This window comes from Solanum lycopersicum, chromosome 12, assembly GCF_036512215.1.
Source record: "Solanum lycopersicum chromosome 12, SLM_r2.1".
Classification (NCBI taxonomy): domain Eukaryota; kingdom Viridiplantae; phylum Streptophyta; class Magnoliopsida; order Solanales; family Solanaceae; genus Solanum; species Solanum lycopersicum.
Genome location: NC_090811.1, coordinates 30,900,084 through 30,915,275, shown reverse-complemented (window position 1 = coordinate 30,915,275; position 15,192 = coordinate 30,900,084). Strand labels below are relative to the sequence as shown.

The 15,192-nt window shown below is 38.5% G+C and overlaps 1 protein-coding gene across 1 annotated transcript in view; it reads left to right on the top strand.

The window, feature by feature from the left end:
• The first annotated feature begins 3,192 nt into the window (after nt 1–3,192).
• The window catches only part of LOC138340300 (uncharacterized), a 46,836-nt gene continuing 34,836 nt past the window's right edge, over nt 3,193–15,192 (top strand). The window contains exons 1-3 of the mRNA XM_069292013.1: nt 3,193–3,372; nt 11,572–11,689; nt 11,781–12,146. Of these exons, the coding sequence (XP_069148114.1) occupies nt 3,193–3,372; nt 11,572–11,689; nt 11,781–12,146 (664 nt within the window). The remainder of the gene's footprint in view (nt 3,373–11,571; nt 11,690–11,780; nt 12,147–15,192) is intronic.

The window sequence follows — 15,192 nt, the reverse complement described above, 5'->3', positions numbered from 1 at the left end:
TATGGTTAAAGTTGAGGGATAATAGTTAGAATTTCATGTGTATTGATGTTGAACCTATCCATGAAACATGGTTGAGCTTCCAAAAAATTTTCAAATATCCGACTCGCGGGTTGTCCGACGATGTGTTATTGAAATATCTCGACTAGAGTATAGACTTAGTTAACAAAGGTTTTGTAAACCAATTCATTTGGGTAGGAATCATGAGACAACTGTTTAACATAGCATCTGCCCTTCTTGATGAAATGATAAAAATTTATCTGGCATGGTACATAAGAGAAGATCAAGTGTCTCCTTTGAATCTTTGGCTAACAAAGGAAAAAATGAAAAGATTCAAGTCCGAGATGAAAAATTACTCGAAATGATTACCTAAATGGACCGATTGCCCAAGCATGTCATGGGAAGTGGTCTGTGAATGTGTTCTTAACTAATAGTGGAATAATATTTATAAATCACCCTCAGAGGCCATGCACAATTAAGAAGTGCAATTCTTAGCAAACCAAGAGGGAGGTTATCGTCCAAGCTATCCAAGGTCGGGCGGAATCAAGGCTGGAATAGAGATCATGATGATGGTTGGAGATATCGATATCATAAATGGCGTGACTGTGGTGCGAATTGGAGATAATATGGAGACAAAGATCTTTATGTTCCTCCTCATAAACATCAAAATTCAAAAGAACAAAAGTTTGATCCTGAAGGTTTCTTGATCAAAGAAACGCTTTCTCGTATCTTTTAAGGGGTGTAGGGTCGGACAAGGTGCTCATATAAAAGATGATGTATATTTTCTTAAAAAAATGGTTACAAGAATCTCAATTTATATTAAGCATGTTGAAACACAGATCGATTAGATCTCAACTTATTTAAACCCAAGAGTGAAAGGGAGTCTCCCAAGTGACATGATCACATAGCCATGTCACGCACCGACAATAAATGATTTTCTTCTTGGGAGGCAACCCAAGGTTTCTTTTTTTAGTCATTTGAATAATGTTTTTTAGATGTGCAAGTTGAAATCCAAAATTTTTAAGATAAAGGCATATTTTTGTGAGCTAAAGTCCAGCCAGCGATTCGCTGAGTGGTTCAACGAGCCCAATTTTGATCGCTCTTTAAAAAAAATTAATGGTTGAAGTTATGTAAACTTAACTGAAAAAAAACCACTCAGCGCACCATTGGGTAGATCGGCGGCATTAATGAAGCTCGCCAACTGAGGCGTGAACTAAAAGGCTAATGCCTTTTCAACCATTTTAAATTGAAAACCTGTTTTTATTTTAAATTTAGAGACTCTTGCACTCTTTAAATCTCATTTTAGATAGTATATATTACTTGAGGTTTTTTTGGTATCTTCGTGTGATTAAAATTTATTTCATTGCTCACCTTTGCTTTTTCTTAATCGTTTCTTTGTTTGATTCTGGAGTTAGTGTATCGAATTCGCCATTGAATTCAAATGTGAGCATACCATTAAGTAGTTAATTAATATATTGTATGATGATTATATGCGTAATAGAGCGCACGAGTTCTAGTTTTTAATCGAGCATGTCAAATAATTTATGTTAGCAAAAATTAATTGATTTTGAGTGTGAATTGCTTAAATTGTGGTTGTTGCATATTCGGTTTTGTGTGGGATAAGTCTGAGTAACCCAAATTCCATAAAAAAACTTGAATTTTCCCAATAATATATTGGGCAACGTCATTTTTAAGAGTGAAATCTTTGTTTGGTTGAATTTTAACTTATTGAGGGAAGTATGAGTACCCCAACTCAAAATTGTGTAATGGGTAGGCTTGAATTGCGTAGAATATTGCCTGAATTTGTCTGTGGTAAGTTGATGGTTTATAAATTAAAAATTGGTCTTGGAATTTTACACGTCGAGACATTTGGAAAGCTTGGTTGAGCTCTCCGAGGGACAGCGATTCACCGAATGTCCCCTAGATAACTGTGTTTTCCTGAATTATTGCTGAATTATTATGTAACTTTCGGTGATATGCATGTTCTCACCAAGTTTACTCAGGGGCTCACCGGATAACCTTAAGCTCGCCTTCTTGAACCCTAATTTTTGTTAATTTATTATCTGATTTGTGGTGATTCATCTTTTCTTCACCGATCAAGTTCGGTGACTCGCCAAATACCTTTTTGCCTTGCAATTTTATATTGAAATTTTTATCTTTTGTTTTGTTACTTTAGGTGAGCTATTTCTTGCTCATGGAATGATATTAGTGTCTCACCAAGTGGTTTGGCAAGTTATTCAGCAACTTTTTGAAAATTTATGTTTCACTAAGCCATTGAAACCAGATTCGTTTTGTTTTCTCATTTTGAAAGATATTTCCAGACTTGAAGTTCCAGGAAAGGTTCCACCACCCCGAAAAATGGATAAAGGGGTTGTTATTACTATGGAGTTTTCACCTCGTTGATCAACTAGACCTTACTGAACTCATGGTAGTGGTTGGGGAAATTAAAGCAGCTAGTGGAGCCCACTTCGAGTAGTTCTAACTCTAATACCATGGATGTATATTCAACCCACCTCACTATGTCTAATTTTTAGAGTGATGATGATGTGGGGTCTAGAAATCAAATTCATAATAGACACTGAAATGAAGACGTGATGATTTGTAATCCAAAGTAGTTCATGAACCAACATGATAACCACCACTCCACACACCTCAAGGACATATAGCAGAAAAATCCAAGCATCTCTGCCACGATCTAAGAACCAGTTGAAGGTTGTTGATATGTGGAAAATTTTGGGGGAGAAGAGGTTATCCATAAATGAGGTAGTGGACAGATACCCAGTAGTATGTGAGACGCTCCAGATTTATAAATTTGAGCAGTTCAGGAAGTTCAAAAATATGTACGTGCCTACATGAGTTAGATATTTTTACTAGAGTTATGCATAGTTTCTCCCAAAAGAGAAGAACAAATATGGGTCGGTGGTACCGTTAAATTTGTTAAGGTGTGTGGAAGAGAGTGAAATGTAGTGAGATGGACATCAATGATTTTCTTGCATGCACAACACAGATATGGCACCGTTTTAGGCACTTTATGAGAGGGTATGTATATTAACCATAGGATGGTTTGAGGCTGGAGATGTGAAATCTTTGGGGATTGATTTAGTAAGGGATGATTAAGATAAGGTGAGTAGTATTCAACATAAGCTTTTAGCTGCTAATAGTAGCCAGGCGAATGTAGACCATAAGGTAAGAGACATGTCATTTCAAGCTAGTGAAAATGTGCTTCTTAAGGTATTACCTATTGAAGGAGTGATGATATTTCGCAAGAAAGGCAAGCTAAGTATGCGATACATTGGTTCCCTTGAGGTTATTGGATTTGTATGTCTCATGGCTTATAGATTGGCTTTACCTCCTAACCTATCGGGAGATCATTCGGTATTTCATACGTCCATGTAGAAGATATATCATGGTGTCGGGGATTATATTATAAAATTAGGCTTATCTATTAGACAAACACTGTCATTATGAGAAGCAGCCGATTACAATTGATCATGATGTCCAAAACTTGAGGACCAAGGATATTTGGTCCCTGAAAGTTTAATGAAAGCATTGTCTAGTTGAGTAAGCTACTTGCGAAATTGAGAATCACATACGAGACAATTGTCCCTAGATTTTCTTCAGTTCACGTACAACTCTAATCTAATTTTAGCACGTTTTCTCCTAGTTTTCAATCGGGGATGAGTGATGATTAAATTGCTATCTATTGTAACGACTGGTTCCCATCATTATTGAATAGCCAATGGGGAAAAACTTTGGTGTGGAAAACTTTTTGTAGTAACTTGGAATTTCCCAACCTAGTCCAGATTTAGATAAAAACGTAGTCAGTAAAGTTGAGAGAACTATGGTGAAAACTGGGAGTTATAATTATGATTCTTATAACATAAGCGGATGGATAAGACGTTAAGGAACTCATACGACTTTACAAATTGAATTTGGGCGAGTAGAACTTATAAAACTGAACTTGGCGTGAACGGGTAGTTTCTGAGTGTCATTGGTTGAAGGTGTGTTGTAAAAAGGGGGTTTTTGAATTTTTTTTGTATCTCTGTGTCCGTGCAAGTTTCTAAGGAATGTTGTTCCCGCCAGGGCGTGGCTGCTATGGAGAGATGTGTGCTGCCATAGAGGGCCGATCACAAATTAAATCGGAAATAAACCCCAAACACTTTTTATTCAACACTTTTCAACTTTGAGAGCTAGGAGACAAACCAAAACGAGTTCTTGACCATTTTTCACAATTCTTAAGGCTAAAGGTAAGGTTTTAGCTCCCCAAATCCATTTTTCAATTTGTAGAATGTAAATTTGTTCGTAATTATTGTTGGATTAGGGTTTTGGAACTGTTTGGATTGTGGAAAATGCACTAATTTGAATAGTAGGATCATGGGTTTGGTCTAGGATTGATAGCATTGACTTTAATCAAGTTAATAAGATATTATTTATTTATTCCCATGTTATATTAATTGTTGGTAGACCAAGAACAATCGGAACATATCTAGAAAGGGAAGAATCAAGTTTCTTAGGGAAATCATGTTTTGTTTGAGATAAGTGATGGTTGTGAATTCATGTTGTGTGATATACATTTGTTCTTGTTCTTTATGATATAAGTATGTATGTGAATGTTACATTATTTATCACACTAGTTATAAATGAGGAAAGTTAAATAATAGAATGTCATGAATCATGACTTGATTGTATAATTATGAGATTGTACTTAATGATTATGATTGTGTCTTGTTGAATGGATCAGTTGTCACGTTCCGACACACTAACTAGGATCGGTTTCCACGTACTGACATAAATATTGGAACAGGTGTCACAACCAAAAGGAAAACTTGGAGTGGCTACCATGAACCGTTATACTAAAAGTGTAGGTTCGGGTTCCATGAGAGAAATACTTACTTGATATAATTGTATAATTGAGAATTGTGAAATGTTCCATTTGTTTGTAAGTGATGTTTATATTACATATGTTTGGTGTATGCATGTTTATTATGTCGTAATGACTTATGTATGTTGCACTTCGTAGGATAGTCGTGTGATCCAACCAGTGCATTGTGGTTGTGTATTTATACTGCACTTGCTATTTCATTTTTTAGTACCGGACATCTTCAAGCGGCTATTGACAGACCTCGTTTAAAATATTAGTGATCATTTTGAATTCAAGGTTGAGACAGTTCTTCTGGGCTTCCATGAGTTCTTTTTCTGTTTATGTCCATATTTCAGACTTAGACTTTCTACTTAGTTATTTTTATGTTAGTTTGGGGTTGTACCCCTTCTTTTTTAGACTTATGGCTGATTTTTTGATACGTTGACTTTCATGTTCTATGTGTTATTTTCAGCATTTTTTTGTTGGACTTTTGGAGATTATGGGTGCTCTATTTCTTTTCCATAGCATTTAAAACTAATTCTGTAACTTTAAGTGCCTTAGTTTTTAATGGTTCTCCCACTGAAGGTTAGTGTGGTTGCCACTCGCTATAGTCTGGGTCGTGACAGGGGCACATCAATATGGAATAAGGAGATTTCTACTAGAAACTTAGCCTCACGCTAATATCCTCTTACTGCTAAGCATAAATCCCACTAAATAGTAATTAATCTTAACTCATTTTATCATTAGGGAACATAGATCTTCTCCTTTTATCGTATCATTATGGGACATCAATATTCGTCTTCAGTCTTATCATAAGATATCTTCTTAGACCATGCATGAGAAAACCTTTCACTCTCCATGATATTTTTTGAAATAACTTTGAAGGACCATAGTAATTCATTTCATGCTAGAGATGCCCTTCTACTAATGGAAATAATTTTGAATGCGTGATCTATAATCATTGATGGCATATCTTGATACTAATACTAATCAAAACCTAATTAAGGAATATAGCCTGAAAATCATTGAGGGTAAATCTAGATGTCATTCATGTCCTGTGGCAAAGTTTCATAGAACATACTAATAGATACATTTGTCTATATTCTTAGTTGAGTCATAAACATATCTTCCATGAAAACATGCATAATTTCATAAAACATATTAATGGATTCAAGCTTGTTCATAAATTCATGTAAATTAGGGTTCATAAACTAACTTCATATATAAATGCGTGGGTTCACATAAAATTATTTGAAAATAATGTAATTAAAATCAAATCATCAAAATAAGATCATAATAAAGCAATTTAATCCATAAAAATATAACTCATGAGTAAATGAGTGAAAATCTAGTCTAATCTTCACAAATTAAATTGGAAGTTTAAAGAAACTTTGGGACTCAATGGTGTATGGAAACAATTTATGAAATCCCTACATACCTTGATTGTGTAAAACTTTAGGATTAAGAAGTCTAGAAAAGGGAGTCAAGTAGGAGGTCATTAGCCTATACTAAGCCATGAAGCCCTTTATGGAGTTATTTACAAGCCGTGAAAGGAGCCACGACTCATGGTGGTGCTCGTGGATCCTTCCCATGTTTGAACAAGAGGGTCTACCCTCCCACGAGCCCTTAGATTTCTCTTGGTAATCCTCACAGCCCACGGTGGTTGCCGTTGTGGAGAGAAAGAATCCAACTCAAAACCAACCTCCTCCCAGGAACCCCTAGCTAGCTCGTTAAAAGCAATACGGATCGTCATGGTGGTCGTAAAGAGGCAAATACAAGGAACCTCTCCCTAGTCCACTATTCAAGGACCAGTGTTTCCACTATGGCCCGTAAAGTCCTTGAAGGCTCGTGAGTTCCATAATTTAGTGGTTGCGTCAGCTGTATGTCATGGTTAGTTGGGTCTTTTCCTAATGATTTATCTTCATACAATGTCATTTTACCCTTACCAAGAACCCCTATATAAGTGATTTTAACCATGAAATCATCCTATTCAAGTCATTCTCTCCAATTTGTAAAATAAGAACAAGTATTCTTCTAAAAGTATTTCTCTCCATAGAAAAGGTTGAAGAAGAATGGCTCAACATAGGGTTCAAAGTAAACTCTCCAATTCCTCCATTAAAGTAAAGCAATTTGCATTGAGGTATGATAGTTTTCATCCATAGAAGTCTTTTATCCATGGACTTTCCCAACTTCTCCAATTTTCAAAGTTAGAATTTCTCAATTGAGTTAGGGTTTTTCTTCTATGTTGTGGGTTCTCTTGATTATTGATTTAATTGATTGAATTATTATCTCTCATGCATGAATTAAGTTAATTTTTTTCATGATGATCCCTTATGAAACCATGTAATTTACATGTTTTCCATGTTATGATTATATAATCTGTGTTTTGTATTATAAAAGAGAGGTTTATGAATTCAAGCACGTTCTCATGAAATAAATGTAAATGTATTAAGTATTATTTCAGAGTGAGGTATGAATGATGTTGATATTGTTATGTTGTTAAAATAATTTTGTCATAGACAAATGTAAGCATGAACTGTCAAAGGTTTTCTCACACTATAAGGGTTTTGAAGGTTTAAAGGCTTTCGCACCTAAAATGAACCAATGTTAAGGAGCTATTCTAATGTTGAGGAAAAAAATGATTACCCATGCTCTCAAATTTGATGACAAGAGGTGATTACCCATGTCACATGATCAAAAGGACAAGAGTCGATCACCATGTAACGTGATGAAATGACAAGAGGCGTGTAATGACCCAAGATCACCCCCACTCATTACCATCATATTCGACCTTGAAGAGGTATTATAAAAGCCCCTATCATTCGTTATAGCACATATCATAGAATAAAAATATGGAAAAATTAAAAATTTTAATTTTTAAGTTCAACTTCACTTCATATATGAAAATAGAATCTAACTTCGTCACAATGTACCATCTAGACATAGAAGTATAGAAATTCGAGACTTAACCCTTACATCAATAAGGAGTCTAAAAAAAGGAAAGTAAAATAATGTCTTTCAACATAACAAAGAACTAGGAAACTAGAGCATACGGTTTTGTCCTCTGACTTGAGGATTCACCAACTTGGAGAAGCAAATCTAAGTGTTAAGAAATAGCCTTGAAGTATCCTCAAAGGACCGAACCTACAATGTCTGGGAAAAAGGGAAGAAAATATGGGTTAGTACATCACTCGAACAAAGTATGTCTACTATGCATTAAAATCATCAATGCATGTATAAAAGGACATTTTTTTCAAACATGGTTTTTATCAAGTAAGCTAAACATACCCATAAGTTAAGCATCACAATACAACCGAACATAATATTATCCAAAAATGTAGAAAACGCAAGCAATACTTGTGTAATGCAAATAATAGAATCCCATAACCCTATGCAAATCTAAGAATCACATTAAGAAACCTACGTCATACATATATTCATAATCTCATATTTCATCATGAGTTGTTATATTCATAAAGACCAAGCATAGCTTAACATACATAGAACTTAATCAACATAATCACAAAAGAACGCTACTACAACCATATCTTAGGATCCAACAAGTGCAATGTGTAAGACAACTCCCATACCCTCCCTCATTCTATGTAGAACCCCTTAAGAAATCCCTTGTAAGAGTTCATAAATTTCCTTTATTCATTTACCATTAAATTATGGAATGAATTTTCCGACATCTGACCATGAGAGCTATATGGAATCTTGGGTTCTACTCTGTAACAACCTGTTTAGTCGTTTTGAGCAGCAGAATTTATTTCTGGAAAAACTGTCTTGGTCGACGGATCCCACGACGGACCGTCATGGGCACGGCGGACCGTCGAGGGTGTCTCGTTCCAAAACACTTAGAATTCTGAAATTTGGGTACTGAAATTGACTCTCTAAACTTCGTGAAGATATGGCAGGACGGACGTCGTGGGCACGACGGACCGTCACAGACTCTTCAGGGAATTGAGTCTTTGAAGTCTGTGACGGAAGCAGCAGGACGGACCATCGCAGGCACGATAGCCCGTCACAGACTACATAATCCCAGGCTGGGTCGGATTTCTGTTAAATGTTTTAAGGGGCGTTTTGGACTATTCCTGCTTATAATTATAAAGTTAGTGGTTGAATATTAATAATCCAATTTCTTGAGGGTTAAAAGAGATAACCTTGAATCAATTAGTGGGTTAATTCCTCATCTTTTATACTTAATTATATGCTAATTAGGGTAAAAGAAAGAGGGTTTGAATAAGAAAAATAGAAAGAACAAAGAGAGGGAGATCGATCGAGAGAGAGAGAAGAACGAAGAGGAAAACGAAAAGGCTTGGAAAGTAGATTAATTGATCACCATTCTTCAGTGGAGGTAGGTTATGGTTTTTATGCTATTCGTAGTAAATTCTTAATAGCGAATGATACGTATTGGGTAGTGTTGTAAACCCTTCTATATGCTTAATGGTATGCTTGCATGAATCTGATTATATAATTGTGATAAAATAAGCATGATGAAGCTATTGAATCCTAAATCTTGAAAACCCTAATCTACTTTGTTAATGATGATGCCTTGGTAGAAAAGAAGGCTTGATGAACATGTAGTAGATTAGGGGATCGGGTGCCACGTTCCGGTACCAGGATAGTATATGAGGATCGGAGTGTCACGTTCCGACACCAGGATAGTATATGAGGATCGGAGTGTCACGTTCCGACACCAGGATAGTATATGGATCGGGTGTCACGTTCCGACACCAGGATAGTATATGGATCGGGTGCCACGTTCCGGTACCAGGATAGTATACGAGTATCAGAGTGTCACGTTCCGACACCAGGATAGTATATGAGGATCAGAGTGTCACGTTCCGACACCAGGATAGTTTATGGATCGGGTGCCACGTTCCGGTACCAGGATAGTATGTGAGGATCGGAGTGTCACGTACCAACACGAGAGGGATAAAGATAATGAATCTTGAAAGATGTTAATATACTCAATTTAATGAACCTAATTCACAAATGAGTATGATGGGGAGGCGTGAGTCCTCATTGATGTTCTTGGTGTTGTGACCAAGGGTTGTGGTAGTTGTAAATGCCGCATGTTGAGTATTGTAGTTGATTTTATGATATTATCTGATATATACTGTTTTCTATTTTGAGTTGGCCGATGATATCTACTCAGTACTCCTGTTTGTACTGACCCCTACTTGTATGTTTCTTTCTTTGTTATTTGTGGAGTACAGTAAACGAACCGTCGTCTTCAACTCAACCGCAACTCTAGCAAGTCTTCATTACACCGGATTTCAGGGTGAGCTAACGCATCTATCTTGGACTGGATCTTCTTCTTCATGTCTTGATGCCTTGAAGTTCCGGCATGGACTAGCTTTATATTTATTTTAGCTTTCTAGATACTCTTAGAATTAGTAATTCGAGGATAGCTGTTCTTGTGATGATGACTTCCAGATTTTGGGTATAATAATAAGTGTTTGAGTTTTAGAAGTTATTAATCTATTTTTTATTAATGAGTTTTAAGTCTTCCGCATTTTATTTTGTTCATTATGTTTGAAATGACGGGGTTTAGATTGGTTGGTTCGCTCACATAGGAGGCTAAGTGTGGGTGCCCCACATTACGCGTTTTGGGTCGTGACAAACTTGGTATCAGAGCATTAGGTTCGTTGGTCTCATCACATAAGAACGAGTCTTGTAGAGTCTTAAGGAACGGTAGGGGGACGCCTTTACTTTTCGTTGAGAGGCTATAAGACATTAGGAAAACTTCATTCTTTCTTTTCTTTTTTTGTGCTATTATTTGGATCCAATTGATATCTAGGTGATACAAATTGGTATCTGACCATCTTCACTCTATTTCGCAGATGGTTAGAACTAGAGCAACAACAACTGCGCCAACATCAACATCGGCAAGACAAGAAGCGTCTGAGCCAGCCACTGGGGCTATAGCTCGAAGAGGAGTAGTGACAAGAGGCCGTGGAAGAGGTCGTGGGAGGACGTCCTCTAGAGGAAGAGGACGAGCACCTAGCCCATCTGGTACTAGGGAGGTGACTCCTCCACCAACTGAGGAAGTGGTAAGAGAGGGTGAGGATGATGGGAATGAACAAGTACATAATGAGGAATTGCCACCCCAACCTACCACAGAGTTGATCACTCAGGTTCTTGCTTATCTTAGCGGGTTAACTGATCAGGGCCAGACACCTCCAGTGTTTTCTGCACCAACACCTCCGGTTCCGGAGGTACAACATGCAGCTACTATGGCTCCCCGCATGGATGCCTCATTGGAAATAGGCACGTTTCCTCGGTTGACTACAGGGCCTATAATGACGAGTGATCAGCATGAACTTTTCAGCAAGTTCTTGAAATTGAAACCTCCAGTCTTCAAGGGTGATGAATCAGAGGATGCCTACGATTTTCTGGTCGATTGTCATGAGCAACTACACAAGATCGGTATAGTAGAACGATTTGGTGTTGAGTTTGTGACCTATCAGTTTAAAGGGAACGCGAAAATGTGGTGGTGGTCACATGTTGAGTGTCAACCAACAGAGGCACCACCTATGACTTGGGCATCATTCTCTAGCTTTTTTATGGAGAAGTATATACCCCCGTACTTTGAGGGATAGGAGGAGAGATGAGTTTCTAAGCCTAGAGCAAGGTAGGATGTCGGTTACTGCGTACGAGGCTAAGTTTCGCGCATTATCCAGGTATGACACCCAACTATGTTTCAGTCCACAAGAGCGGATTCGCCGCTTTGTGAAGGGGTTGAGATCAGAGTTGCGAATTTCAGCCTTACAGGTAGCAGCTACAGTGAAATCCTTTCAAGAAGTGGTAGACTTTGTGATAGAGGTAGAGGGAGTGAAGCCAGATGACTTCACCATGGCATCGACATCAAAAAGGTTTCGTAAGGGAGGTGAGTTTAATGGTTCTTACTCCAGAGGACAGGGTTCAGGAGGTTACCCCGCCCGACCTCTTCAGTCTTCACTACAGACTGTAGTTGGGGGTCCACCTCAGACCGGCCAACATTTCTCTAAGTTTGGTGGTTATCCCCAGACTTCGTCTTTCTCACAGAGGCCGATTCTTGAATCCAGAGAGTGTTATGGATGTGGGGAGACTGGACACATTAAGAGCTATTGTCCAAAACAGAGTTACAGACCTCCAATAGTTAGAGGTAGAGGTTGTCAGGGAAGAGGCCGCTATTCTGGAAAACGTGGGGGCCGAGGTAATGGTGGTCACCGAACCAACCGGGGTGGCGAGCAAACTGGAACTACTGCGGCGCAGCATGGTAGGGGCAACGAGCAAACAGGTGATAGGGCCCATTGTTACGCCTTCCCTGGGCGGTCTCAAGCGGAGACATCTGATGCTGTTATCACAGGTAATCTTTTGGTTTGTGATTGCATGGATTCTGTATTGTTTGATCCTGGATCCACATTTTCTTATGTATCTTCCTCATTTGCTAATGGTCTTAATTTACATTGTGAATTGCTTGACATGCCTATTCGTGTTTCTTCTCCGGTGGGTGAGTCTGTGATAGTTGAAAAAGTATATAGGTCTTGTCTGGTGACTTTTGTGGGGAGCAATACTCATGTAGACTTGGTTATCTTAGAAATGGTTGACTTCGATGTAATTCTGGGTATGACTTGGCTTTCTCCAAACTTTGCAATCTTGGATTGTAATGCTAAAACTGTGACGTTAGCCAAGCTTGGGACAGATCCGTTAGTGTGGGAGGGTGGCTACACTTCCACTCCAATTCGCATCATCTCCTTTCTTCGTGCTAAGAGAATGGTTAGTAAAGGGTGTTTATCTTTCTTGGCACACCTCAGGGATGATACTACCCAAGTACCTTCAATTGAGTCGATTTCGATAGTCCGTGAGTTTTTAGATGTATTTCCCGCAGACCTTCCTGGTATGCCACCAGATAGGGATATTGACTTCTGCATCGATCTTGAACCGGGGACTCGCCCCATTTCTATACCCCCTTATAGAATGGCTCCCGCAGAGTTAAGAGAGTAAAGGCTCAACTTCAAGAATTGTTAGAAAAAGGCTTCATTAGACCAAGTGCATCTCCTTGGGGTGCTCCTGTGTTGTTTGTGAAGAAGAAGGATGGAATATTTAGGATGTGTATAGACTACAGGCAACTAAATAAAGTAACTGTCAAGAACAAGTATCCTCTTCCTCGCATTGATGACTTGTTCGATCAGTTACAAGATGCTTGTACCTTCTCAAAAATCGATTTGAGATCTGTCTACCATCAATTGAAAATACGGGCAACGGATGTGCCCAAGACTGCTTTTCGGACCAGGTATGGGCATTATGAGTTCTTAGTAATGTATTTTGGGCTTACGAATGCCCCTGCCACTTTCATGAGCTTGATAAATGGGACTTTCAAGCCATATCTGGATCTCTTTGTGATTGTATTCATCGATGATATACTGATATATTCCAAGAGTAAGAAGGAACATGAGAAGCATTTGAGAATTGTGTTGGAAGTGTTAGGGGAGAAAAAGCTTTATGCAAAATTCTTCAAGTGTGAGTTTTGGCTAGATTCAGTGTCCTTCTTGGGACACGTGGTTTCTAAGGATGGGGTGATAGTGGATCCTTCTAAGATTGAGATAGTGAAGAATTGGGTAAGACCTACTAATGTGTCAGAAATAAGGAGCTTTGTTGGTTTTGCTAGCTATTACCGTCGATTTGTCAAGGGATTCTCTTCCATTGCTTCCCAATTGACGAACTTGACTAAGCAGAATGTTCCATTTGTATGGTCGGACGAATGTGAGTAAAGCTTTCAGAAACTCAAGACCTTGTTGACTACCGCACCAATCCTTACCCTGCCAGTGGAAGGTAAGAATTTCATTGTCTATTGTGATGTATCCTATTCGGGTTTGGGTGCAGTGCTAATGCAAGAGAAGAACGTAATTGCTTATGCTTCAAGGCAATTAAAGGTGCACGAATGTAATTATCCGACCCATGATTTGGAATTGGCTGCGGTAGTGTTTGCCTTAAAGCAATGGAGACACTATCTATATGGAGTTAAGTGTGAAGTATACACGGATCATCGTAGCCTACAGTATGTCTTTACTCAAAAAGATTTGAATTTGAGACAGAGGAGATGGATGGAACTACTGAAGGACTACGATATCACTATCTTGTATCATCCGGGAAAGGCTAATGTTGTGGCAGACGGTTTAAGTAGAACTGCAGGGAGCATGGGAAGTCTAGCTCACTTGCAAGTTTCTAGACGTCCATTGGCTAGAGAGGTTCAGACTCTGGCTAACGACTTTATGAGGTTAGAAGTAAATGAGAAGGGAGAATTGTTGGCTTGTGTGGAGGCAAGATCTTCTTTTCTTGACAAGATTAAAGGAAAGCAGTTTACCGATGAGAAACTAATCCGGATCCAAGATAAAGTATTGCGAGGAGAGGCTAAGGAAGCACAAATCGATGAGGAAGGTGTTTTGAGAATCAAGGGAAGGGTATGTGTACCCCGCGTTGATGATTTGATCAACACTATTCTGACAGAGGCACATAGTTCAAGGTACTCTATACATCCTGGTGCAACCAAGATGTATCGTGACCTAAAGCAACATTTTTGGTGGAGTAGAATGAAGCGTGACATTGTTGATTTCGTTGCCAAATGTCCAAATTGTCAGCGAATGCCCATTCCTGAATGGAAGTGGGAGAGAATTGCAATGGACTTCGTGGTTGGTCTTCCAAAGACATTAGGTAAGTATGACTCCATTTGGGTAATTGTTGATAGGTTAACTAAGTCTGCTCACTTTATTCCGTTCAAGGTGACTTACAACGCAGAGAAGTTAGCCAAACTTTACATTTCGAAAGTTTTGCGATTGCATGGAGTTCCACTCTCCATCATATCAGATAGAGGTACGCAATTTACGTCTAAGTTTTGGAGAACATTGCATGCTGAATTAGGTACTAGGTTGGAATGTGCGTATCTCAAAAGAGACTTCAGATAATGGCATGTTGTATCTGCAAAGACCTGCATATACAGATGTGGCATGTGCGCATCTGGCAAGAGATTTCGTCCAATAACATGCAACATCAACCACGGACTTAACGCATCAGCCATGTCATGTGCACATAAGCTAGGTGACTTAAGTCTTGGTCTGAGTTCATCTAGGAAGCATCGGTTTGGAATGCATGCATCAGCAAAGCGGTGTAATCTACCAAATGGGGACTACAACCAAGGACTGCACTATGTCATGTACACATCTACTCTGGCGTGTGCACATCAAATCAGTTACATAGGTTGAGTTCTACATACATCAGTTAGGTGACACCAATCAAATGGATGGAAAGATCCGTCAAGGCATGAACACATCAGTAGTGTCTTCTGT